Source organism: Ctenopharyngodon idella, chromosome 1 (assembly GCF_019924925.1).
Source record: "Ctenopharyngodon idella isolate HZGC_01 chromosome 1, HZGC01, whole genome shotgun sequence".
Classification (NCBI taxonomy): domain Eukaryota; kingdom Metazoa; phylum Chordata; class Actinopteri; order Cypriniformes; family Xenocyprididae; genus Ctenopharyngodon; species Ctenopharyngodon idella.
Genome location: NC_067220.1, coordinates 3610723 through 3637519, shown reverse-complemented (window position 1 = coordinate 3637519; position 26797 = coordinate 3610723). Strand labels below are relative to the sequence as shown.

At 37.4% G+C, this 26797-nt stretch overlaps 3 protein-coding genes and 1 long non-coding RNA gene across 10 annotated transcripts in view; 2 read left to right on the top strand and 2 right to left on the bottom strand.

Moving 5' to 3' along the window:
- On the bottom strand, nt 1–9666 carry LOC127518331 (microfibril-associated glycoprotein 4-like). Of its 2 annotated transcripts, XM_051904831.1 has the most exons (6): nt 1330–1496; nt 1177–1228; nt 873–1079; nt 696–792; nt 448–615; nt 1–367 (listed from the first exon to the last, which is right to left on the bottom strand). In XM_051904831.1, exons 2-6 carry the CDS (start codon nt 1180–1182, stop codon nt 114–116), a joined length of 732 nt encoding a protein of 243 aa, XP_051760791.1. In that variant the 5' UTR covers nt 1183–1228; nt 1330–1496; the 3' UTR covers nt 1–113. The 2 variants fall into 2 exon arrangements, with proteins under 2 accessions (XP_051760791.1, XP_051760802.1); XM_051904842.1 differs by lacking the exons at nt 1177–1228; nt 1330–1496 and adding an exon at nt 9432–9666.
- On the top strand, nt 996–26797 carry LOC127518260 (microfibril-associated glycoprotein 4-like). 4 transcript variants are annotated; one of them, XM_051904681.1, is made up of 7 exons: nt 1000–1140; nt 4549–4611; nt 25169–25219; nt 25308–25517; nt 25598–25694; nt 25777–25944; nt 26044–26797. In XM_051904681.1, the coding sequence occupies exons 3-7, from the start codon at nt 25214–25216 to the stop codon at nt 26298–26300; spliced, it is 738 nt and encodes a 245-aa protein (XP_051760641.1). In that variant the 5' UTR covers nt 1000–1140; nt 4549–4611; nt 25169–25213; the 3' UTR covers nt 26301–26797. The 4 variants fall into 4 exon arrangements, with proteins under 4 accessions (XP_051760620.1, XP_051760641.1, XP_051760631.1 ...); XM_051904671.1 differs by having other exon boundaries at nt 1005–1123; XM_051904660.1 differs by lacking the exons at nt 4549–4611; nt 25169–25219 and adding exons at nt 4714–4764; nt 4855–4993 and having other exon boundaries at nt 996–1140; nt 25447–25517; nt 25777–26797.
- Nucleotides 5160–7220, top strand: LOC127518404 (uncharacterized). The gene is made up of 2 exons (XR_007931550.1): nt 5160–5241; nt 5423–7220. It is a non-coding gene; the product is annotated as an uncharacterized LOC127518404 (long non-coding RNA).
- The window catches only part of LOC127518316 (microfibril-associated glycoprotein 4-like), a 43039-nt gene continuing 23609 nt past the window's right edge, over nt 7368–26797 (bottom strand). The window contains exons 1-5 of one of the 3 annotated variants that reach the window (XM_051904802.1): nt 9432–9666; nt 8325–8531; nt 8148–8244; nt 7898–8065; nt 7368–7766 (exon numbers count right to left, since the gene is read on the bottom strand). In XM_051904802.1, the coding sequence (XP_051760762.1) occupies nt 7513–7766; nt 7898–8065; nt 8148–8244; nt 8325–8531; nt 9432–9437 (732 nt within the window). In that variant the 5' untranslated portion in view covers nt 9438–9666 and the 3' untranslated portion in view covers nt 7368–7512. Of the gene's footprint in view, nt 7767–7897; nt 8066–8147; nt 8245–8324; nt 8532–9431; nt 9667–10844; nt 11021–26797 lie in introns of those variants that run through there. The other 2 variants (XM_051904810.1, XM_051904818.1) reach the window with 2 other exon arrangements.

The window sequence follows — 26797 nt, the reverse complement described above, 5'->3', positions numbered from 1 at the left end:
TGTGCTGCACCAACAGCCAACATATATTTAAAAGATTGCTCAGTTACACAATTAAAATAGAAAAGAAAATCTTAAAATGTCATAAGATAAAAAGTGTTTCCCCTGTAATGTTTCTAAGACACACGCTTGATCTTCATGCTGATGGATTTCATACTGACGGCATTGTTCTTCCAGGTTGACCAACCAGCTCCAATGGCGTAATGGGTGGGATCTTCTCCCCATAAATACACACCGTTGGGGTTTGTACTGTGACAATTTGAGTACCAAAATCCCCCAAGGAAATGTCTGGCACAGTTACTATCATAGATGTCTTGGTCTTTGTCAAAGGTGGTAAACTTGTATCCATTATGGCCAGATAAAGAGTCGCCTGCAGAGAAGAGGAGCATCACTGAGGACAGTAACTCAACTGGAATGAGTTTTCATTGAGAATGAATGAGAATGTCCTACCTGCTCCTCCATCAGTGAATCCTGAAACACGCAGCTGATATCCGGCACATTCACAATCCACAGAGAAGGACGAGTACAGAGCAAAACCTTTCCTTCCTTCAAAGTCCTCCAGATCCACTCTCAGCATGTACTTCCTGTTACGTGTCAGCTGGTACATGTTCTCCAGCCCTGTTCACACACACATGAAGAACATGTTCAACCAAACACATGATCATCCACACAAACAGACACACACTGTGAGATCTTACCCAGCCAGTATTCACTCTCCACATTCCCAAATCCTCTCTTGTACTGATTCCACGGCCGATAGAAATTCACACTGCCGTCCATTCTCCTCTGAAACACCTGTGATGGGTTTATATAGAAGATATGATTCATAATGTATGTTCTGATGTGTGTTTAATGATCTACAGTCACTTTCGTACCGTCCATCCTCCGTTGTCTTCATCTTTCCCACCTGAGATCATGTCACAGTAAACCCAGACAGGAGTGTCACCTGCTGGATAGATGGAGTAAATCCCACTGAGCTTTTGTCCTGATTTATAGACGTCAGAACAGTCGACCGGCTTGTCTACATCACGATCACACTCACAGCCCAGTAAAACAGGGATGAGAGCCGCCAACAACAACATCTGCACAAGAGAGAGAAAGAGGTGAACATCAGTCTGAAATGAAGGTAAAAACCATGTCAAGGTATGTGACTGACAGAAAGGAAACAGATGAACTTACTGCCATCGTCTCAATCTGTCCTCAGGAGATCACAGCAGAGATCTGTTTGTTTCTTTAAAAAAAGAAGAAAGAATTCTTTACTCAGACCATTTGTATAAAATATAAACTTCTGAATGTCCAGACAAAGCTTTGGAGAACAAGCCGTTAACTCACCGTTTGTGTTTTCCAGTTGTAGATGAGACAAACTCTCCTTTAAATATCTGATGTTCAAGCTCCTCCTCCGTGTCAAAGTCAGTTTGAACCAATTTTGGTAAAACATTTTTTTGCAAATTTAAGAATCATCCAAAATGGGAAAGCATGGAAATTCCCAGTTCCTATTAATGATTGATAAAACATCAGTATGCACAGAAGATGTCCCCAAATACTGTCCACTTAATCACCAATAATCTTAAAATCGTGGAGTCCACCAACAGAACATTAAGTTTTCCATAAATACCCAAACCACACAAGCAAAAGCCCAAATAATAGATCACAGATTAACAGACTGAATTTGACCCAAACAGAAGAGGTCAAACACGCATGAGTCAATTTTATTGGAAGAGGATTTACTCAACAGATGTAGGTGAAAGACCATGACTCAATGACTCAAACATCACATATCAAATCACTTTCATTCACATTGAATATAATCAGAGGAGATCTTCAGGTAATCAGAATGTGTAATTCCTACACACTTAATTTTAATTTTCCAAATCACTGATTTGGTGACTCACCTTAGTTGTTCTTCTACAGTGAAGCATGTTGGAATATCTGGCAGTGACTGGAATATCTGAGTGCCGAATTTTGCAACTTTTGAACCTGCAATTGTACAGTCTGCCATATACTCTAAGACATAAGACAAAACAAAACAACAACATGCAACAGGCTTTCATTGATTCATCCCATTAAAAAAGGAAGGAGGCGACTGGACGAAGCCCATCATGCCTATGTTTAGGTCAACCACTGTTTTAAAGCACCAACTGTTACTTAAAGAGGTGCATCTCTTCAAGATTTCTAAAACATGCACATCTTAATAGTTATTTTTCCATTATATCATGCATGCAGACTTGGGTCGTATTTTTGGCTCACATTCTGACCAATGAATTCCCACGACTTTCCCTGTTACTGGATAAAAGCCCCAATATATTTCAAGTCAAATTGAAGAATGAACCGGTGTGACGTCATTTCAAACAAAATCAGGCAAAAACAAAGTCTGTTTGGAGTTTGAAACAGCTTGTCGAAGCGAACTTTCCAGAAAAGTTTTCTCTGGCCGGTAAACACCTTCGAACTACCATTGGTCCATGGCAGTGATGTAATAGGTGGGTGTGGCTCTGAGGCTCTGCCTTCTTTAAGGTGTGAATCTTCTCCAGTTCATTTCTTCAGGTCATGAACACACTGGAGAGCAGCTATAATAGAAACAAAGCTGTCATTCTGATTGAAAGCGACACTGACACTGTAATGATGCTGCTTTAAAGCAATTCTACCATACATATTTCTATATATAAAAAAAAAAAAAAATGCACACTCACACAGAGGAGTGTCTAATCCTGTCCAAATCCTTTCATGACAGAACATTAACCAGTAACATGTCTCTGCTTTCCTTATCTTGACCTAAAATACATAAACATTTACTCTTTCCATCCAGTTACAGTACATGCAAGCTATACTGGGAAATGACGATACTGCATATCTCGTGAACTCTTCTCATGAAAAACAGCATTTGTTGTTCCCCCAGTCCAACTGTGTTTTGGCCCATAAATCAAAACACATAAATCGCATGGGAACGAGCGAGGCCGGTGCGGTGCGCAGGTTCTTCCAGCTTCACTCATTCCCATGGCTTTTGGCCTTGTCCTGCTGTCCACATAGATACATAGTCTCAGATCCTTTTATTTCTGAGAAAGACTACATTATATAAAACCATTAATATGGCTCATATCACAGAAGTGACTCCCTGTGGCTGATTTTTGTTTACAATTATTGCACAATTCTCTCAGGTCAAATGAGTCCACTGCGTTTTAACCTAATTGGCTTTTGTTAACTTTTTCTAATAACTTCTGGATACTGATTGGCTGATGGTGACCATGTTTTTAAAGATACACATCTTTCCTCAAGCACTCTGATGGCACCTTGAACAAAGACACTGCATGCCAATTTTGAAGTCATTTGGACCAACGGTTTGGTATTTAGAGCCAATTACATGCTTTGTGGTATTTTAGCCACAAAAGTGGACAAGCACTGCTATTATTTCTCTGTGTCCTCAGTGTGGGCCCTTACATAAGTGCATCAAAGTTTGTGAAAATATATCATTCTGTTCAAGAGTTATAGCTATTTATATTATTGTGCACTTAAAAACATGGCACCCCCATTTTTTTTTATTTCACGTTTCCTAATTCGTTACAGAGCTTATTATTTCAGTGGTTTCATTACAATCGGTGAACAGCCAAGAAAGAATTTGCGAAAAGAAGTTAAAAAATGGTGGACAAGCTGTAGGGCAAACTATGGCAAGTTTGGTATCATTGTACTTGACATGTCCAAAAATGTAAGGAGACAAATTTCAGTCAATAAAAGGTCAATCATAACAAAAGTTATAAGCATATATTTATATGTTTTTTCCACTAGGCAGTGTCGGTCCCAAACTTCTCAGGCACCTTATACAATGATATGTCAAAGCATTCATAAAATACAGCATTTTACGAAAAAGGCTGATGTCCAAAATGGCCGAAGTGAAAATTGGGTATCACTCAACTCTATATGTCACAGAATCTAAAGAGAAACATTTGTGATTTCTGGTATAAAAAAAAAATAATATATATATATATATATATATATATAAAAGTTATTTTATAATTATAATTAATATTAAATTTATACATTAAAAAAGCCATTGACCAGTAGTTGGCGCTATTATTAGCATAAACATCAGTGCATTTTTTACCAATTGGTGGCGCTAGAGGGTTTGAGATAGAGACTCCAAATTTGCTATGGTCAATATTCAAACTCTCTTCTATCCGTGTGCCAATTTTCATCACTTTTGACCAAAAGGTTTTGTGTGCTGCCATGGACATCCATTCAAGAAGAAGAAGTGGCAAGCAGCAGTTCGAGGCACTGAATCACTGAAGCACAGCAAACATGTCAAACAAAACAGGGAACATTCATGAATCCTGAAGTACATTATGAGAGAGACCACATTTACACCCAAAATCATAATAACCAATAAGGAAATTAATCCAGACTTCAAATTGTAACTCTAAACTAAATCACCCGGATCCAGTCAGATTTACTGAATATATAAAATATAATTGTGTCACTGCATGTTTAACTTACATCAAGGATGCAGAAGACTTTATTTGCATCCAAAATGTGTTTGTTATGTAAATTTCTTCTGTAACACAGAGGAGGAGCCTGAGAATCTGACAGATATATAAAGAGCGTCTGTCAAACTGAACAACACAGACGGTGAGTTACTATTTTATTCATCACTTACCTCAGAAAACATTCAGACATTTATACAACTTTCAGAAAACATAATATTAAAATGTTTTTATTATTTTCATCTAGATAAAACAAATCTCTGCTGTGATCTACTGAGGAGAGATTGAGAAGATGGCAGTAAGTTCATCAACAACTCTACGTTCATACAGAGGGATTCAACTGTATTTCACTGTGATGTTCATCTCTTTCTCTCTGTGTCTCGTGTAGTTGATGGTGTTTCTAGCTGTTCTTCTCTCTGTTGTTCTGGCGAGCGGGTGCAGTAATGATAAAGATATGCCGGTCGACTGTTCTGACGTCTATAAATCAGGACAAAAGCTCAGTGGGATTTACTCCATCTATCCAGCAGGTGACTTTCCTGTCTGGGTTTACTGTGACATGATCTCAGATGGGAAAGATGAAGACAACGGAGGATGGACGGTACGAAAGTGACTGTAGATCATCAAACACACATCAGAACATACATTATGAATCATATCTTCTATATAAACCCATCACAGGTGATTCAGAGGAGAATGGACGGCAGTGTGAGTTTCTATCGGCCGTGGAATCAGTACAAGAGAGGATTTGGGAAAGTGGAGAGTGAATACTGGCTGGGTAAGATCTCACAGTGTGTGTCCGTTTGTGTGGATGATCATGTGTTTGGTTGAACATGTTCTTCATGTGTGTGTGAACAGGGCTGGAGAACATGTACCAGCTGACACGTAACAGGAAGTACATGCTTGTACATGCTTCTCTGTGGATTGTGAAACTGACGGGTATAAACTGCATGTTTCAGGTTTCAGTGATGGAGGAGCAAGTCGGACATTTTCAGTCACATAAAAAAACATGCTCAGCTGAATAAATGTGCACCTGATGTTCTCAATGATGCTTGTTCTCCCTGCAGGCGACTCTTTATCTGGCCATAATGGATACAAGTGCACCACTTTTGACAAAGACCAAGACATCTATGATAGTAACTGTGCCAGACATTTCCTTGGGGGATTTTGGTACTCAAATTGCCACAGTACAAACCCCAACGGTGTGTATTTATGGGGAGAAGATGATACTCATTACGCCATTGGAAATGTTTGGTCAAGCTGGAAAAACAATTACGTTGTTGGTATGAAATCCATCAGCATGAAGATCAGACGCGTGTCTTAGAACTTTGAAGAAACATTACAGTGTTTCTCAGAAACAAACAACAAAACAATCAAATTAAGGGTTTCTTTTTCCTCTGTTAACTGTGTAACTTAGTAAATCATTGTTTTGTGTAATTTTCTTCTTCTTTGATTAGGGTCACTTCTTTAAATGTACAGCTGAAATGAATCAATAATAAACTTCAATAAACTTCTGCAATGAAAGAGCACAAATTCCGAGTATGGGACACCATAGTCACATCACGTCGTCAAAAGTCCGCGTTTCACATCAAGTTTTGCATCATCCAGCAGTCTTTTGCTGACACATAGTGGTGTAATTCTCGTTTAGTATACAACAGGACTCTGGTTATTACCCTATACCCAGCTAACAAAAATTATGTTCTAATAGCGTTTTACTAACGTCCCCATTAGGTTATAAAACTTTATTTCTGAATGTTCTGAACATCTGTTTTATAAAATGTTTTTTCTTGGTTATGTGAACGTTAAGGGAACATTGCATTTCATCATTCTTCAAACATTATGGGAATGTTGTTTTTGAATTTTCTCTGAACGTTCTGAAACTTTAAAAAAACATTAGACGAACATCCAACTAAAACATCTCAGGAGAAAAGGTTCCCTGAGCATTGTACAAATAAAGTTATGTTTTGTGCTGACGTTTTGAGAATATTACTAAAGACTATATAAGTCTGAACAAACATTCTATTAATGTTACTGGAGGAACATTTGGTCATAACTTTGAGAGAACCTCACCAGAACAAAGGTCCGAGGTCACACCATCATGTATCAATCTTCTATTGGTCACACAGCTCCACATAATATGAGTTCGCAGGTTAAGCCGCGGTCACACTTGACTTTGAGCACACAAAATTTCTACGAACATTGTAAAGGTCGTCACACTCTGCGGCATCTTTTTTATAAACATGAATTCAACATAAAACAAAAAGTAATACATTCAAAATGTAAATATATACAATCTACTCTACTGCAAAAATATGCTTTCTTTTAATTCAGGCAATGGGTAACGCTGTGATGCATCAATCTTCTACTGGTCACACATCAAACTTGGAATGCAGTGGAATGCGAAACTTTATATATACACTGCTCACAAAAATTAAAGGAACACTTTTTAATCAGAGAATAGCATCAAGTCAGTTAATCTCCTGGGATATTGATCTGGTCAAGAGGGGGTTGTTAATCAGTTTCAGCTGCTTTGGTGTTAATGAAATTAACAACAGGTGCACTAGATGACCCCCAAAACAGGAATGGTTTTACAGGTGGAGGCCTTTCTTTCTTACTTTGCAATCTGTTACTTTTCTTAAATGAGATGGCGTCAAAGATGTATGCAGCCTTCAAATGCAACCTCCGGAGGACGCAGCCTTCGAAATGAGATGTAGCTTCTGACACCATGTATTATTATGGAAAATTAAGATGACTGAGTCTGATATCAACTCATGCGGACTTCCTTTTATTTTTCTCTTAGTCCTTTTGTCTATACCTCTTCACCGCCTGCTCACCCACTGCTCCATATAGCCTATGCAGGAAATGCATAAATCTATTTTCAAACAGCTTAAATATTACACGTAGTAAGTCAAAGAAAGGTTTTAATGCATTACACCAACAGCCAACAAACATTTAAAAGATATTAACTCATGATTGCTTAGTTACACAGTGGAATGTTGTAAAATGAGATAAAGTCCAATGTTTCCCCTTCAGAAGCACTGTAATGTTTCTAAGACACACGTTTGATCTTCATGCTGATGGATTTCATACTGACAGCATAATTCTTCCAGGTTGACCAAACAACACCAATGGCGTAATGGGTGGGATCTTCTCCCCATAAATACACACCGTTGGGGTTTGTATAGTGACAGGCTGCGTACCAAAATGCCCCGAGATACACTTTGGCACAGTTTGTCTTATCGGAGTCTTGGTCTTTGTCAAAGGTGGAGAACTTCTGATCATTATGAACAGATAAAGAGTCGCCTGCAGAGAAGAAGAGCATCATTGAGGACATTAACATTATATTTATATGAAGAATATTTATTGAAATTACAAAAACATTTGATAGTGGATGAACAAGTGTCTTCAAGTGTGAAAGTATGAAAGTGTCCTACCTGCTCCTCCATCAGTGAATCCTGAAACACGCAGCTGATATCCGACACATTCACAATCCACAGAGAAGGACGAGTACAGAGCAAAACCTTTCCTTCCTTCAAAGTCCTCCAGATCCACTCTCAGCACGTACTTCCTGTTACGTGTCAGCTGGTACATGTTCTCCAGCCCTGTTCACACACACACATGAAGAACATGTTCAACCAAACACATGATCATCCACACAAACAGACACACACTGTGAGATCTTACCCAGCCAGTATTCACTCTCCACTTTCCCAAATCCTCTCTTGTACTGATTCCACGGCCGATAGAAATTCACACTGCCGTCCATTCTCCTCTGAATCACCTGTGATGGGTTTATATAGAAGATATGATTCATAATGTATGTTCTGATGTGTGTTTGATGATCTACAGTCACATTCGTACCGTCCATCCTCCTTTATCTTCATCTTTCCCACCTGAGATCATGTCACAGTAAACCCAGACAGGAAAGTCACCTGCTGGATAGATGGAGTAAATCCCACTGAGGTTTTGTCCTGATTTATAGATGTCAGAACAGTCGACCAGCTTGTCTACATCACGATCACACTCACAGCCCAGTAAAACAGGGATGAGAGCCGCCAACAACAACATCTGCACAAGAGAGAGAAAGAGGAGAACATCAGTCTGAAATGAAGGTGACCCTTATGCAAAGAAAATAGATTTCCCTACATATGTATGATCAATATATTGAATGATATAATGGTATATTTGGAAATATATTGAATAATTGGTAACACTTTACAATAAGGTTCATAAGTTAAACATTAGTTAATATATTAACTAACATGAACTAACCATGAGAAATACATTTGTTACTGTATTTACTAATCTTCTTTAACATTAGTTAATGAAAATACAGTTGTTCATGTTAGTTCACAATGCATTAACTAATGTTAACAAGATTTTAATAATGTATTAGTAAATGTTGAAATTAACATTAATAAATGCTGTAGAAGTGCAGTTCATTATTAGTTCATGTTAATTAATGTAGTTAACTAATGAACCTTATTGTAAAGTGTTACCGAATAATATATTATGTTAATATATTACAATATTTTGAATAATACATAAGGAATTGCTTCTATTTGAATTGCTGGGAACTACATGTCTGTTGTGACCAATAATTGTGAGTCATTCTGTGAATGTGTGTTTATATGTGTGTACAATACATTCACATTTATATGGGAACATGCATGTGCAATATATGTACACAAAGGATAAAACTTTATGAATATTACATGTAATGCTATTTTTTGTCTTCATTTCAATATATTTTTTGTATGTATTAATATATAGCCATACATGATCAATGCATATATTGCAGTATATTGAAAAATATAAGCACTAGTTTCCCATATATGGAAAAGTATTATGTAATATATCACATTATATTTTGCAGTATATTCCCATATATTTTTGTTCCGTAAAGGGAAAACAATGTCTTGTGACTGGTTAAAAGTGACAGATAAAAAAGGAAACAGATGAACTTACTGCCATCTTCTCAATCTTCCCTCTGTAAATCACAGCAGAAATCTGTTCGTTTCTTTAAAAAAAGAAGAAAGAATTCTTTACTCCATTTGTATAAAATATAAACTTCTGAATGTCCAGACAAGCTTTGGAGAACAAGCCTGTAACTCACCGTTTGTTTTCTCGATACAAACTCTCCTTTAAATATCTGATGTTCAAGCTCCTCCTCATGTCAAAGTCCGTTTGAAGCAACTTTGGTAAAACATTTTTTTTGCAAGTTTAGGAATCATCCAACATGGGAAAGCATGGAAATTCCCAGTTCCTATTAATGACTGATAAAGCATCAGTATGCACAGAAGAATGTCCTCAAATACTGTCCACTTAATCACCAATAATCTTATTTGTGTCATAACTCTCACATATAACTTATTTACCAGCTTTCCATTACTACAAACAAAACCCCAAATAATAGATCAGATTAACAGACTGAATTTAACTGAAACAGGCATAAACATGCAGCGATTGGATTATTTGAGAGCAAAAATTTTGAAAGTTTTGAACATACAATTGCACAGGCTGCCTTAAAATCTCAGATAGAAGAAGAATCTGTCAAAAATAAACCAAAACTACAGCATGCTACAGGCTTTCATTGATTTATCCCATAAAAAAACTGAAGCTGAAATTCTAATTGAAAGTGATATTGACATTTTTTAAGTTTAATACTGATTCTGGGACTGGGAGGAAATTGCAGCGAAGATCAGTGTCAATGATTGTGAATTACGCAAAGCAACATGGGAAAACATCCAAGAAACAAAGTAATGTAAAGGATGAACAGAAGTGGCTTTGAACAGCAAAGTTCCCAGGCTGTTTCTGGCTCAAACCTTTTGTTTGCACCAACAAACTGTCCAACATTAAGGTGAACTAATGTTATCCAATCTGTGATTTATTCAAACACCACACGCTTAAAATGAAAGTTTCCAACAGGGGTTTTCACCACACTGTCACAGAAGAACCATTTTTGTTTCCCCAAAGAACCTTTCAGTGAACAGCTTTTTACTGAACAATTTTTTTGTAGTTTGAACGTAAAGAAACTTTTGTGCAACGGAAAGATTTCATTGATGATAAAGGTTCTTCATAGAACAATTTATGTCAATAAAGAGCCTTTATTTTTAAGAGTGTTATCTTTAGACTAAAGTCCTGGCTTCTCAGCCCCAAATAGTGTCAAATAAATTGTTCTGTCAAATAATCTAGTTAAAGTTCTGTTTAAAGAAAAATACATTCACTGCAGGATTTTATTGAAGATTGATGAAGTGGAGAATCATCTAAATGAGAACTCAAACTTTCTCCTCTGAATCACCTGTGATGGGTTTATATAGAAGATATGATTCATAATGTATGTTCTGATGTGTGTTTAATGATCTACAGTCACATTCGTACCGTCCATCCTCCTTTATCTTCATCTTTACCATCTGAGATCATGTCACAGTAAACCCAGACAGGAGTGTCACCTGCTGGATAGATGGAGTAAATCCCACTGAGCGTTTCTCCTGCTTTATAGGCATCAGAACAGTCAAATGGCATTAATTTACAGTCACAGCCCAATACAACAGGAAAAAACACCATCATCTACAAGAGACACAGAGAGAAAGAGATGAACATCACACTAAAATCAGCATAATGTGCCTGACACAATGAAGGAAACCCATGAACTTACTGCCGTCTTCTCAATCTCTCCTCAGCAGTGCAGTTTATCTAAAATAAATTAAAAGCTTTATTTAATTTCATTTGTAAACTATATAAAACTCTGGATGTATAATTTAAACGCTGGAGAATAACTCACCGTTTGTGTTCTTCAGTCGCTGAAACGCTCACGTGAAACAAACACTCCTCTTTGAGGAAATCCTGGTAAAATCCACCACCATATATTTTCACATTTCGTAATCATCCAAAATGTGAATGAATAGCAATTCCCTGTTCCTTTTTTTATTCTCATAAAACATCCGTACACAAACAATGTTGTTGTACGATGTTATTGAACATATGGATTCCACCTAAAGAACACTAATAATCTTTTCTGGAGAACTTACCAGCTTTCCACAAACACCCAGATCAAAGAAATCCTCAAAAAACAATAATAAAGACTGAATTTGACATGAAATGGCCCCCGTGACCTCAAGCGTCATTCCTTATCACACTCATGATGGAGTTATACAGAAAGACGTTTCACAATCATGAGGATTGACTTTTACTTCTGCAGGAATAACACTCAAATCACAACAAACATGAGAGATGTTATATTAGACTGCATATGATAGGACAATTCCCAGCAGGCTCCTAAAACCTTCAGACCAAAACATTTCAATTTTTCCATTTTAATTTAAACGTTTTATGATTTAATTATTTACATTTTTATTAGCTTTTCATCAACTCATGAACCTCAGGTTTGGGAAAGCCTGCTTTATAAAAAGATAATTTTCACGCTTTGAAATAAAACAGGAGCATTTTCTTAAGTGACACACCAGCACAAGGGCCATTTACACATTCCAGCTGAACTAAGGCCTTCGCCTCTGAATATGGAAAATAATAAAAAATAATTAACAAGCCCAAAGATGCATATAAGTGGCCATGGTAACACTGCAAGTGCGCGCTTGGTGAAGCAGCTTTAGGAGCCTAAACAAATAAAACACAACAGAGACGAGCTCGGGGGTCAAACATGTTTTTTTTTCAAACGCATGTTTACTTAGAAAAATAATGTAAAAGTGCTGCAATGGCATAAAAAACCTTAAGGTTAGCACGACAAAATTAACAAATATATTGCATGGTTATACACGCTTGTTTGAGATGTGTTGCATTAATTATTATTAGTAGACTTATTTATTTGTTCTTATGTGCTTGCATTCAATTTGTCTAATGCAATAAATTGAATTATTATATTTAAGCTTTAGTTATATTTGGTAAAACATGTCACTGAATACATTAAGCTCTTTATGATAGATTTTTTAGGTGATTGTTGCTGGGTAAGTGAATTAAGAACAGTGCTCAGTCATAAAAAACATAATTATGTTGTGTGTGCGCGAGACGCCTTTTCTTATAAAAGCGGAAAAAACTTAAAATACTCAGACATTTATGGTCACATTTATGCAACACCATTCGAATCTGTGAATGGTTAAATAGGACTATAATTCACACATTTCTCTTGTCATGAACACTACTGCTAAGATAATGACAGCATTACTCAAGTTTTGTCCCCCATAGAAACCCGTTATAAGAAAAGTGCATGATGCATTAAAGACAGTTAAATTAAAAGACCAAATTCGAAATTAAGAGATTAATTCAGAGTGCAAGCAATGGCCTATTATCAAGTAAACACTTTAATCATGTAGTATTTTAATAGAAATTATAATATAGTAAGCTGTAGCTTATATAATGTATAATGGAAAAGAGAAATACACAGAACAATCTGTCATATTAGTTAAGACAGCATATTAGAATAAATAAAAAGAATTATTCATGGGATAAGCATTTCACAGATGTCAATGTACAGTAAAACTATATTGTCAGAACATGGTTAAAGAAATTTAATAGCTATACATTCAAAAGTATGGAAACAGATAAGCTTAAAATATTCCTTATCCTGTGGCTCCCTCTAGTGGACAACATTTTCAGGTGACCCTCTTTCAGATGAAATGCTGATCGTTAAGAAATTGCTGTTAGCTTCCCGAGCATCAATAACTGTATTTATTGGCTTCCATGAGTCTGAGACTCCCGGCCTGAGATTGTGTCCCAGACGGCATTAAATAATTCGTGAATATTTGTAAATATTCATGGCTTAAACAGCTGGAAAATTGACTGCAGTTCAGTTAAAACTATTAAAAAATTTATGCTAATCGAAATAAACCTGAAATATAAGAAAAAATAAATATTAGTTAAAAAACTTAAACTAAATGAAAACTAGAAATGTTGCCTTGTCAATGTCATTTCGTTTTTCCCCCCTGACTTTTGACCGACGAGATCATTATCTTTTCATTAACCGACAAGGTAAAATAAAATTAGAATTAAAACAAATTACAATAGATAATTGTCTGTGAACCATTAATAAAATCCCAGGGGTTTAGTTTTAGCCTACATGAACAAATAGCAGAATAAACAACAGAACATGAGGATTCATCACCATCATCATCATCAGGCACCTGCAGCGCTTCTGAATGGAGAAAAACAGGATTAAATCCTAAAGGAATAAATAACCTATGTGCAAAATTTATTTCACCTAAATAATAAACATATTAACAAAATGAAAGGAAAAAAATGCGACAAGTAATAGACTAAGCTACAAACCCGATTCCAAAAAAGTTGGGACACTGTACAAATTGTGAATAAAAAAGGAATGCAATGATGTGGAAGTTTCAAATTTCAATATTTTATTCAGAATACAACATAGATGACATGTCAAATGTTTAAACTGAGAAAATGTATCATTTTAAGGGAAAAATAAGTTGATTTTAAATTTCATAGCATCAACACATCTCAAAAAAGTTGGGACAAGGCCATGTTTACCACTGTGTGGCATCCCCTCTTCTTTTTATAACAGTCTGCAAACGTCTGGGGACTGAGGAGACAAGTTGCTCAAGTTTAGGAATAGGAATGTTGTCCCATTCTTGTCTAGAACAGCTTCTAGTTGCTCAACTGTCTTAGGTCTTCTTTGTTGCATCTTCCTCTTTATGATGCACCAAATGTTTTCTATGGGTGAAAGATCTGGACTGCAGGCTGGCCATTTCAGTACCCGGATCCTTCTTCAACGCAGCCATGATGTTGTAATTGATGCAGTATGTGGTCTGGCATTGTCATGTTGGAAAATGCAAGGTCTTCCCTGAAAGAGACGACGTCTGGATGGGAGCATATGTTGTTTTAGAACTTGGATATACCTTTCAGCATTGATGGTGCCTTTTCAGATGTGTAAGCTGCCCATGCCACACGCACTCATGCAACCCCATACCATCAGAGATGCAGGCTTCTGAACTGAGAGCTGATAACAACTTGGGTTGTCCTTGTCCTCTTTAGTCCGGATGACATGGCGTCCCAGTTTTCCAAAAAGAACTTCAAATTTTGATTCGTCTGACCACAGAACCGTTTTCCACTTTGCCACAGTCCATTTTAAATGAGCCTTGGTCCAGAGAAAACGCCTGCGCTTCTGGATCATGTTTAGATATGGCTTCTTTTTTGACCTATAGAGTTTTAGCCGGCAACGGCGAATGGCACGGTGGATTGTGTTCACCGACAATGTTTTCTGGAAGTATTCCTGAGCCCATGTTGCGATTTCCATTACAGTAGCATTCCTGTATGTGATGCAGTGCCGTCTAAGGGCCCGAAGATCATGGGCATCCAATATGGTTTTCCGGCCTTGACCCTTACGCACAGAGATTGTTCCAGATTCTCTGAATCTTTGGATGATATTATGCACTGTAGATGATGATAACTTCAAACTCTTTGCAATTTTTCTCTGAGAAACTCCTTTCTGATATTGCTCCACTATTTTTCGCCGCAGCATTGGGGGAATTGGTGATCCTCTGCCCATCTTGACTTCTGAGAGACACTGCCACTCTGAGAGGCTCTTTTTATACCCAATCATGTTGCCAATTGACCTAATAAGTTGCAAATTGGTCCTCCAGCTGTTCCTTATATGTACATTTAACTTTTCCGGCCTCTTATTGCTACCTGTCCCAACTTTTTTGGAATGTGTAGCTCTCATGAAATCCAAAATGAGCCAATATTTGGCATGACATTTCAAAATGTCTCACTTTCAACATTTGATATGTTATCTATATTTTATTGTGAATAAAATATAAGTTTATGAGATTTGTAAATTATTGCATTCCTTTTTTATTCACAATTTGTACAGTGTCCCAACTTTTTTGGAATCGGGTTTGTATATCTAGGCCTATATGCTGAGTTTCGGTTACTTTTTGAGAAGTTCACAGAAAGGAAACCGAGACGGCAGAAAATTATTATTTTTTTCTTTATTTTACAAGCAATTTTTTGTTTTTATTGTGAGTGTACAAAAATAACATAGGCTATTTAACCCTTCACAGATTCGAACGGTGTTGCATAAATGTGACCATAAATATCTGAGTATTTTAATTTTTTCCCGCTTTTATAAGAAAATGCAAGTGATCGCGTCGGCGTCTCGCGCACACACAACATAATTATGTTTTTTATGACTGAGCACTGTTCTTAATTCACTTACCCAGCAACATCACCTAAAAAATCGATGATAAAGAGCTTAATGTATTCAGTGACATGTTTTACCAAATATAACTAAAGCTTAAATATAATAATTCAATTTATTGCATTAGACAAATTGAATGCAAGTACATAAGAACAAATAAATAAGTCTACTAATAATAATTAATGCAACACATCTCAAACAAGCGTGTATAACCATGCAATATATTTGTTAATTTTGTTGTGCTAGCCTTAAGGTTTTTTATGCCATTGCAGCACTTTTACATGGGTTCGATTGTTCTCCCGCGGTAGAAATCGTATTCCGGGGAGCAGAAATGGGAACGCGCGATCAAAAGGGCAGGGGCTCAAGCCCCCCCAGCCCCCCCTTGTGCACGCCACTGCGTACGTTATCCAGACATTTATCCACACGTTTATCCACACGTACGTTATCCAGACGTTTATCCACACGTTTATCCACACGTACGTTATCCAGGCGTTTATCCACACGTACGTTATCCAGGGGTTTATCCACACGTACGTTATCCAGACGTTTATCCACATGTACGTTATTCAGACGCAAAGCAAAAAATATACTTTCTCAACTACGTCACCGCCATCGCCGCTGCGCAATTTGAGCGCAGCTCCAACACGTGACCGTGACATCTAACGTCTTACGTCTGAATACTATGGGATTTTGGCCAGACGGCTGGCGAGCGTATACACGTTAGTTCTCCTCTCAGTTTGCTAAGCAATCATCAAATTTTGTAGAAATCACCCCTCATACAGGTGAGAGCAGCGATCTTTCTCCACCTCGCCGACCCCGTCAGCCCCCGATCCGCTCGGTCACTGAAGCTAGGCCAGTCACTCACTGTGAAACAGTTTCAGAGACTGTTAGGTCTGATGGCAGCTGCGTCCAACGTGATACCTTTTGGCCTACTGTACATGAGACCTTTGCAGTGGTGGCTCAAAACCAAGGGGTTCTCCCCGAGGGGAAATCCGCTTTGCATGGTCAAGGTCACGCGGCGATGCCTTCGTGCCTGTGTCATGTGGAAAAAACCTTGGTTCCTTTCCCAAGGGCCGGTGTTGGGAGCTCCTTGTTGTCGCGTAACGCTTACGACGGATGCGTCCCTCACCGGCTGGGGGGCAATCATGAGTGGTCGCTCGGCTCAGGGTCTGTGGAGGGGTCATTATCTTTCCTGGCACATAAACCAGTTGGAGATGATGGCTGTGTTCCTGGCACTCAAACACTTCCTCCCAGATCTCAGGGGCCATCATGTGTTGGTCCGCACGGACAATACAGCGGTGGTCTCTTATTTAAACCATCAGGGAGGTCTGCGTTCGCGCCCCTTATGCAAGCTGGCACACCAGATCCTCCTGTGGGCCCAGGGGATGTTACTGTCAGTCAGGACAGTATACATTCCAGGGCGTCTGAATCAGGAAGCAGACATCCTGTCGAGGCAGGGGCTGAGGCCCGGGGAGTGGAGACTCCACCCCGAGGTGGTGGAGCTCCTTTGGGAGCACTTCGGGCAAGCGGAAGTGGACCTGAAACGACTCACTGCCCTCTATATTTCTCCCTCACACATCCAGCTCCTCTGGGGTTGGACGCTATGGTACAGACATGTCCGAGGCTGCCTCTGTACGCCTTTCCCCCGATTGCTCTGCTTCTGGGAGTTTTGGAGAGAGTGCGCCAGGACGGGGTCCAGTTGCTTCTAGTAGCCCTGTTTTGGCCGGGCCGAGTTTGGTTTTCGGACCTGATGTCCCTCCTCGACGGCTCTCCCCTCGAGATTCCGATCAGGAGGGACCTGCTCTCACAGGCGGGGGGCTCACTCTTTCACCCCCGCCCGGAGTTGTGGAAGCTGTGGGCGTGGCCTCTGAGGGGGCACAGCTCATAGGTTCGGGTCTCCCTACCGAGGTAGTGGAGACCATACTCCAGTCCAGAGCTCCCTCCACAAGGAGGCTTTATTCCCTGAAGTGGAATGTCGTAAGGGGCACCCTGCATCTAAGCAAACACTAAACAAGTGGATAGTCGAGGCTACCGTCACCTCTTAAGTATGGCTGCCTCTTTGGCTTTGCTTTCTGGAGTGTCCCTCCAGCAAGTCTGTGATGTTGCGGGGTGGTCCTCACCTCATACCTTTTTTAGGTTCTATAACCTAGATGTGGCCTCGACCCCGGGGTCACGAGTGCTTGCTTCTTAGTGTGCGCATCCGTTTCACACAGACGGGCACTTGGTTTTATGGCGGCGTGGGTATCTCGTTCCCAAAGCGCTTGACGCAGCGCGAGTTCCCTTGAAAGGGAATGTCTCAGGTTACATATGTAACCATGGTTCCCTGAGAGGGAACGAGATGCTGTGTCACGTTGCCATACTCCCAGCATGCCTGTACCGACTTACTTCGACTTTCAGAAGCTAACTCTGTTTGGTTCAGGTGTGCTTTATAGTTTCCTGGTCATGACGTCACCCGCTTACGACGTTCTGTCACGCCATTGGACTGATTTCACATGTGCTTCACGACGCAATCACGCAGAAGCGTTCACAAAGCGCTTGACGCAGCGCCTCGTTCCCTCTCAGGGAACCATGGTTACATATGTAACCTGAGACGTTTTTGCACTGTGGGGATTTTAGGGAGTGGATGTTTCAGTGCACTGGAATGATTTTATATATATATGATTCTATATCAGACACTATATATCTTATCTTTGGATTATGTATATTACCCTTGTCACTCGTGTTACCCTTGATTTTCATTTTTTCACCCTTGATTGTAGAAACTATGGAAATACCAAAGACACTTTAATATGTGTTTTGTTAGACAGATGAGCAACTGTTTGGATACATTAATCGACAGAAAACTAATCATTGTTACATACTGTTGCTCAACACAGTAAGTCTTATTGTTTAAATCTCGGACACGCTTGATAGGAAGAAGAGGAAGTGGTCGTCTGCAGCATTATAAAAGCTCCACTGCTCTCGAGCCATGTGTTGCGCTTGTCTCTCTCAAAATTACATATTGTGCCTTTAAATGCAGAGGAAATATGGCACATTTTATAATGCAACCGTATACTAAAATGCTTTCAGTTATTTTATTACATCAATCTACACTCCCATAATGACAAAGAAAAAAACAAAACAGATTTGACTGCAAATGTGTTAAAAAGAAAAAGAACTGAAAAATCACCTAAATGTATGTATTCAGACACTTTTCTATGACATTTGAACTGTATCTCAGGTGCATCACATTACTCGAGATCATCTTTGAGATGTTTCTACACAGATCTGTGGCAATTTCATCTGACTCAACATTATTTGGAAAGAGACACACCTGTCGAAGTAAGATCTAAAAGCTAAAAAAAAGGCATATAAGAGGGAAAATCAAGTCATGAGGAACTTCCTGCAGAGCTCAGAGACAGGATTGTGTCGAGGCACAGATCTGGGAAAGACTACAAAATATTCTGTGGTTAACAAGAGCACAGTGGCCTCCATAAGTCTTAAATGGAAGAAGTTTGGGATGATCAGAACTCTTCCTAGTGCTCTGAAAATGGTTGTCCAACCTGACAAGACGATCTGTAGAGAGAAATTGCAGAAAATCCCCAAATCCAGGAGTGCAAAGCTTGTCACATCAAACTCAAAGAGACTCGAGGCTGTAATCACCTACAAAGGTGCGTCAATGAAGTACTGATTTAAGGGTCTGAATACTTATGCAATGTGATATTTCAGTGCTTTTTAATAATGCTTTGTCATGTGACATTTTAGCATAAGGTTGCAACATAACAAAATGTGAAAGAAATTAAACAATTTGAATATGTTCAGAAGTTGTTTTTTTTTTTTTTTTTTTTTTTAAATTTCAGGTTGATCATAGATAAATATAAGACAATAGGCTCTGTTTGTTTTCACAGAGTTTTGTTATCAGATAAAGGCTGAACCAATATTTAATGTCCTGAATTTGAATACTGGTCACATGAATTCCAGTTTTTTGTGTGGACATGTGAACACACATCCTCATAAAGCACTATTTGTCTGTTCTTTTCATAAGCAGTTTTTCACAGTTTATAAACATTTTATGAACTTTTCAACCATGAAAATTATTTAAAACAGTCAAGAATCTTTAAAGTCTATAAAACGGTATAATGTTTTGGTAACACTTTAGTATAGGAAACATATATAAACTATTAACTACGAATTTTCCCTTAATAAACTCCTAATTTACTTCTTATTAATAGTTAGTAAGTTAGTTGTTAAGTTTAGGTATTGGGTAGGATTAAGAATATAGAATAAGGTCATGCAGAATAAGGCATTAATATGTGCTTAATAAGTACTAATAAACAGCCAATATTCTAGTAATATGCATGCTAATAAGCAACTAGGTAAAAGACCCTAAAATAAAGTGTTACCAATGTTTTAATGTAGGTGAAAGTTCAGAGAGGATTTTCTCACCATGTTGAAGTTCTTAATTTACATTTAAATGGATTTTCCTACATGATTCATTTAAATGTATAATGTTACACTGTTTATTACTAGTGCGAAAGATTTTCATAACTATTTTGTGATGTATTTGTCACTGGTGTCACAATCCTTGCCGATAACAACCAAACCCTCACACACCAAATATATTCCAAAGTATTATGCACAGAATCCTGTCAAAATCCCTTCATGACAAGACATCGGTAACACTTCAGAATAATGGTCCGTCATTAATAAGTAACTATGCAGAAAGTAATGCAGGACAAATCAGTAGTAGTACTTTAACACTTCAGCTACTACTATTAACTAATATAGAAACAAGCTTAACTAATCAGGAAGTAATATCAAATTTAGGACTAAGATAGTTCCTTATTAGCTAATCAATAATTAGAGAATGAGATTGGCATCATTAAGAACTAATAGGTAACTATGACAAATTATAAAGAATTACTAATTAATTAATAATCACAACATTAAAGTGTCTGAGATGTGAGCAATTATATTTTTTTACTCTCAACGTGGTCATGAAATGCATCATTAATTACTCAGGTGTTACCTAGTCACTATGCAGGAACTACTAGTGATCTGGACCATTATTTTAAAGTGAAAAAGATGTTTTTCACTTTAAAATAATGGTCCGATCACTATAGTTACTGCATAGTGATTAGGTAACGGTTGAGTAATTAGTGATGCATTTCATGACTGTATTCAGAGTAAAAATGATGACTGATTACATCTCAGACACACGATAATGTTCTTTACAATCTGTCAGTTAGTTAATAGTTATTAATAATGCTAATCTCATTAAGTAATTATTGATTAGCTAATAAGGAACTATCTTCTAAAATTGATATTACTTCCTGATTAGTTAAGCTTGTTTCTATATTAGTTAATAGCTGAAGTGTTAATGTAGTACTACTCATTAGTCCTGCATTACTTCCTACATAGTTACTTATTAATGACGGAGCATTATTCTAAAGTGTTACCAGAACATTAAACAGTAACATGTCTCTGCTTTTCTTATCTTGACCTAAAAGACATGAACATTTACTCTTTCCACCCAGTTACAGTATATACTGAAAAATGAAAATGCTGTATCTCTGGGGAAATTTGCATGAGCACTCATGATAAAATTGATTTAAGTATTGAAAAGTCCTGGAGAACAATGTGTGCAATGTGTTGGACTCTGGGTCATGGCATGTCAGTTGATCTTCCAAGACGACAAACATCATAATCAACAATTAATCTTTTGTTAAACTGGAGTTTGTTTGATGAGATTATGTTTGTCAAGGATGTGCTGTAGGAGGAAAATGGCATTTGTGTTTCTCCCTACCCTTACGAAAAAGAAGTATACTTCGAGATCATTTAATTAAGCATACTTAAGTAATGTTCAAGTATATTTTTAATTATACATTATGGAGTAAGTATACTAATATCAATGTGTACTAGTAGTAAACTTGTAAGTGTACTATTTCAGTACTGCTTGGGACTAAGTTGGCCCACTTTTTAGTATATATAAGTAAACATTTAAGTGTATTATAAGTGTAACAGTAGTAAACTTTAAGTGTATAACTAGTTCACAGCTATGTTTCTCATGTGTGCTGGATCTGGACTGCAAGTGAACTTATAAGTATAATAGTAGTTTACTGTTGTAAAACTTGTAATACATTTTTTAGTTTATGAAAGTAAATTCTGAAGTATCTCTCAGTAAACTACGAGTTCTGATTTATATGCTGTTTAATGCTTGATGCTCGCGTTGTTTTACATTTGCGTGAGCAATCTTCTATCACTTGTTTCTACTTCTTCACCTGTGTTTTGATCTGGAGATTTTGTACAAGAAGATGCATAATAGCACCCCTACAGTATAATCTACGGTAGTGAAAAAATGGCAAGAGTAAAGTAGATTTGAAGTAAATAAATACTCAGGATTATTATCAACATATCTGTTTTCTTTAAAAATCTATATTTTCAAACAATGTAAGTTTATAAGACAGTATGTAAACTATGTGAAAAAAGTAGGCTATTTAACAAGCTACTACAAGCCAAGTATACTTAGAATACTTAATTATACTTTTAAGTATATCTTGATCAAAAGATTTAGTGCAAATATAGGCCAAATATACTTCGCCGTTTCTGTCAGTATAAGTCAAGTACTTGAGTGCAATTTTAAGTAGGGCCTATATTTCTGAGAAGTACATAAAAAGTAGACCGAAAGTATAATTTCTTATTTTTAGTTTAAAAGAAGTATACTAATAGCACACTTGAATGAACTTATTTTTCTTAAGGGTAGTCCAATCGTGGTTTTAGGGCAAATGTGTGTCCGGATGCGCAGTATGATTTATTATAAATAAACAAATGGATTTATTTGAACATTTTGCAAAAATTTTACAAAATATAGCTGCAAGCAGCAATTACGGGGCCCAGCCAAGCCCACAAACCCATAAAGTTTTGTTGTAGCATTATGGTGATTATTTTTGGCACAGTGGTGTAACCCTTTCACACATAAGTTTAAAATATTCTGGCTGAGGCAGAGTTTTTCAAGGCGACCGTTATTTAAAACTTATCACTTTATTGTTTCCATGGTGACGCGTCATCGCTTGTCACGTCACACACCGCAGCGCTGTATGACTGATGATCTGCTTTTCATTTTTCCTTTTTTATTCAAAAAATTCACAATTTTCTTAGTTATAACATGAAATATCTGATATTCCGACTGTCAAATATGAGCAAGTGGATATGTTTTGCTGTTTAAACACCTTTATAATGATCGCGTTAGTTGAGCTATACACGTTATGGGTGCCGCCATGTTAGTTTGTGCCACAGGTTCTGATGGATTTACAACATGTGAATTCATCCACTTCTCCTGAAATACATGAAAGTAAGTAAGCTGGTGAACTGGGGAAGAATAGAGTAAACTTTAATGTTACTTACACAATGTGTATCTGATATGAATAAAATGTGTCGTCTAATTATAATGGAAAGGATTATTATTGCCGCTTTATAGACCTCAGTGTGTATTTTACAAACTGTAAATGTGTTGTTTTGCTAGTACTCATGTGTAATTGTATTTGTATTTATTTATTAGAAGGATAGCCCCTTGAGATGCGACATCTCATTTTCGAGGGGGTCCTAAACAAAAATTTAAATGTCTGAAACCTAAAATAAACATTATGTGGTTGAAAACACAGCATATTTGTGATATAAGAAATGCGCTGAGTGCACATTTGAATTTGGCAGTTGATCACGTGATGCGCTGAACGTTCTAATCACAGGTTAAATGGAATTAGCAAAATTACTTACAATATAACAAAATTTGCTTTTAGCTTTTAAAGTTTCATTTCTATACAGCAAAGCAAACAGTTGCAGATATATAGTCTCAGATTCTTGTTTCTGAAAAAAAGACTACATTATATAAAACCATTTATAAGGCTTTAAATGGCAAAAGTGACTCCTTGTGGCTGATTTTTGTTTACAATTATTGCACAATCCTCTCAGGTCAAATGAGTCCACTGCGTTTTAACCTAATTGGCTTTTGTTAACGTTTTCTAATAACTTCTGGATCCTGATTGGCTGATGGTGACCATGTTTTTAAAGATAAACAACTTTCCTCAAACACTATGCTGGCAACTCAAACAAAGACACTGCATGCCAATTTTGAAGTCATTTGGACCAGTTGTTTGGTATTTAGAGCCAATTACATGCTTTATGGCCCACTATTTATTCTCTGTGTCCTCAGTGTGGGCCCTTACATAAGTGCATCAAATTTTGTGAAAATATATCATTTTGGTTAAGACTTATACCTATTTGGCACAGAGAATGAAAATTTAAAATTTTTCCTAATTTGTTACAGAAATCAGGAAACACAGGTTATTATTTCAATGGTTTTGTTCCAGTCGGGTGAACAGCCTAGAAGGAATTTGCAAAAATAAGTTAAATCGATAAATAAAAATGGCAGACAGGCCATAGGGCAAACCATTGTAAGTTTGGTATCATTGTACTTGACATGTCCAAAAGTGTAAGGAGACAAATTTCAGTCAATAAAAGTTCAATCAGAATAAAAGTTATAAGCATATATTTACATTTTTTCCACTAGGTAGTGTCGGCCCCAAACTTCTCAGGCACCTTCAGAGCACTGTGGCGATAACACATACAAACTTTTACAATGATATGTCAAAGCATTCATAAAATACAGCATTTTACAAAAAAGGCTGCTGCCCAAAATGGCCAACATGAACATTGGGTATCACTCAACTCTATTTGTCACACAGAATCTACAGAGGCAAATTTGTGATTTCTGGTCAAAATATTAATAAGTTAAACATTAAAAAGCTATTTTTTTTTTCATATGTCTTGACCAGTTGCTGGTGCAGGTGCAGGTCCAGGTCCAAAACTAAGCATAATTTGGCAGTCTAGACAATATTTGTAGACAAAAATGCATTTTGACCCATTGGTGGCGCTAGAGGGTTTGAGATAGAGACTCCAAATTTGCTATGGTCAATGTTCAGACTCTCCTCTACCTGTGTGCCGATTTTCATCACTTTTGACCAAACACTTCTATGGGCTGCCATAGACTTTCATTCAATAATAATAATAAGAAGAAGAAGAAGATCACTGCAAGCAGCAGTTCGAGGCATTGAATCACTGAAGCACAGCAAACATGTCAAACAAAACAGGGAACATTCATGAATCCTGAAGTACATTATGAGAGAGACCACATTTACACCCAAAATCATAATAACCAATAAGGAAATTAATCCAGACTTCAAATTGTAACTCTAAACTAAATCACCCGGATCCAGTCAGATTTACTGAATATATAAAATATAATTGTGTCACTGCATGTTTAACTTACATCAAGGATGCAGAAGACTTTATTTGCATCCAAAATGTGTTTGTTATGTAAATTTCTTCTGTAACACAGAGGAGGAGCCTGAGAATCTGACAGATATATAAAGAGCGTCTGTCAAACTGAACAACACAGACGGTGAGTTACTATTTTATTCATCACTTACCTCAGAAAACATTCAGACATTTATACAACTTTCAGAAAACATAATATTAAAATGTTTTTATTATTTTCGTCTAGATAAAACAAATCTCTGCTGTGATCTACTGAGGAGAGATTGAGAAGATGGCAGTAAGTTCATCAACAACTCTACGTTCATACAGAGGGATTCAACTGTATTTCACTGTGATGTTCATCTCTTTCTCTCTGTCTCGTGTAGATGATGGTGTTTTTGGTGGTTCTTCTCTCTGTTGTTCTGGCGAGCGGGTGCAGTAATGATAAAGATATGCCGGTCGACTGTTCTGACGTCTATAAAGCAGGAGAAAACCTCAGTGGGATTTACTCCATCTATCCAGCAGGTGACTTTCCTGTCTGGGTTTACTGTGACATGATCTCAGATGGGAAAGATGAAGATAAAGGAGGATGGACGGTACGAATGTGACTGTAGATCATCAAACACACATCAGAACATACATTATGAATCATATCTTCTATATAAACCCATCACAGGTGATTCAGAGGAGAATGGACGGCAGTGTGAATTTCTATCGGCCGTGGAATCAGTACAAGAGAGGATTTGGGAATGTGGAGAGTGAATACTGGCTGGGTAAGATCTCACAGTGTGTGTCCGTTTGTGTGGATGATCATGTGTTTGGATGAACATGTTCTTCATGTGTGTGTGTGAACAGGGCTGGAGAACATGTACCAGCTGACACAGAACAGGAAGTACATGCTGAGTGTGGATCTGGAGGACTTTGAAGGAAGGAAAGGTTTTGCTCTGTACTCGTCCTTCTCTGTGGATTGTGAAACTGACGGGTATAAACTGCATGTTTCAGGGTTCAGTGATGGAGGAGCAGGTAGGACATTTTCATTCACATTTAAAAAAAAAAATAAAAAATATCACACTTCAGTAAATGTGCACCTGATGTCCTCAATGATGCTTTTCTTCTCTGCAGGCGACTCTCTGGCCCACCACAATGGACAGAAGTTCTCCACCTTTGACAAGGATCAAGACACCTGGGATAGTAACTGTGCCAAACAGTATCTCGGGGCATTTTGGTACAACAGCTGTCACCATGCAAACCCCAACGGTGTGTATTTATGGGGAGAAGATCCCACCATATTCGCCATTGGAAATGTTTGGAACACCTGGAAAAACAATTACGCTGTTGGTATGAAATTCATCAGCATGAAGATCAGACGCATGTCTTAGACCTTTTAAGAAACATTACAGTGTTTCTCAGAAACAAATAAAACAATTAAATTAAGATTTAAGGGTTTCCTTTCCTTTGGTGGGATCCTGTGTAACGTAGTAAATCATGTAAGAATACATGGTAACACTTTATTTTAGGGTCTTTTAACTAGTTGTTTATTAGCAGCATATTACTAGAATATTGGCTGTTTATTAGTACTTATTAAGCACATATTAATGCCTTATTCTGCATGACCTTATTCTATATTCTTAATCCTACCCAATACCTAAACTTATTTACTGCTTATTAATAGTTAGTAAGGTAGTTGTTTAGGAGTTTATTGAGGGAAAAGTCGTAGTTAATAGTGAATACATGTTCCCTATACTAAAGTGTTACCGAAAATAAATATATATATATACACACACACACATATACACAAAGTACATGTGTGCATGTGTGTGTAAGTTTACAACTTTAATCAACAATAAACTTCAATAAACTCTTTTAATGAAAGGCA

Excerpts from the sequence above, each read along its gene's own strand:
- LOC127518331 (XM_051904842.1), bottom strand. Across the intron at positions 793-872 it reads AAGACAACGGAGGATGGACG|GTGTTTCAGAGGAGAATGGA; the intron begins GTACGAAAGTGA and ends AACCCATCACAG. Across the intron at positions 368-447 it reads ATTCACTGATGGAGGAGCAG|GCGACTCTTTATCTGGCCAT; the intron begins GTAGGACATTCT and ends TCTTCTCTGCAG.
- LOC127518260 (XM_051904660.1), top strand. Across the intron at positions 4,994-25,446 it reads TTACTCCATCTATCCAGCAG|GTGACTTTCCTGTCTGGGTT; the intron begins GTGACTTTCCTG and ends TCTATCCAGCAG. Across the intron at positions 25,695-25,776 it reads GGAGAGTGAATACTGGCTGG|GGCTGGAGAACATGTACCAG; the intron begins GTAAGATCTCAC and ends GTGTGTGAACAG.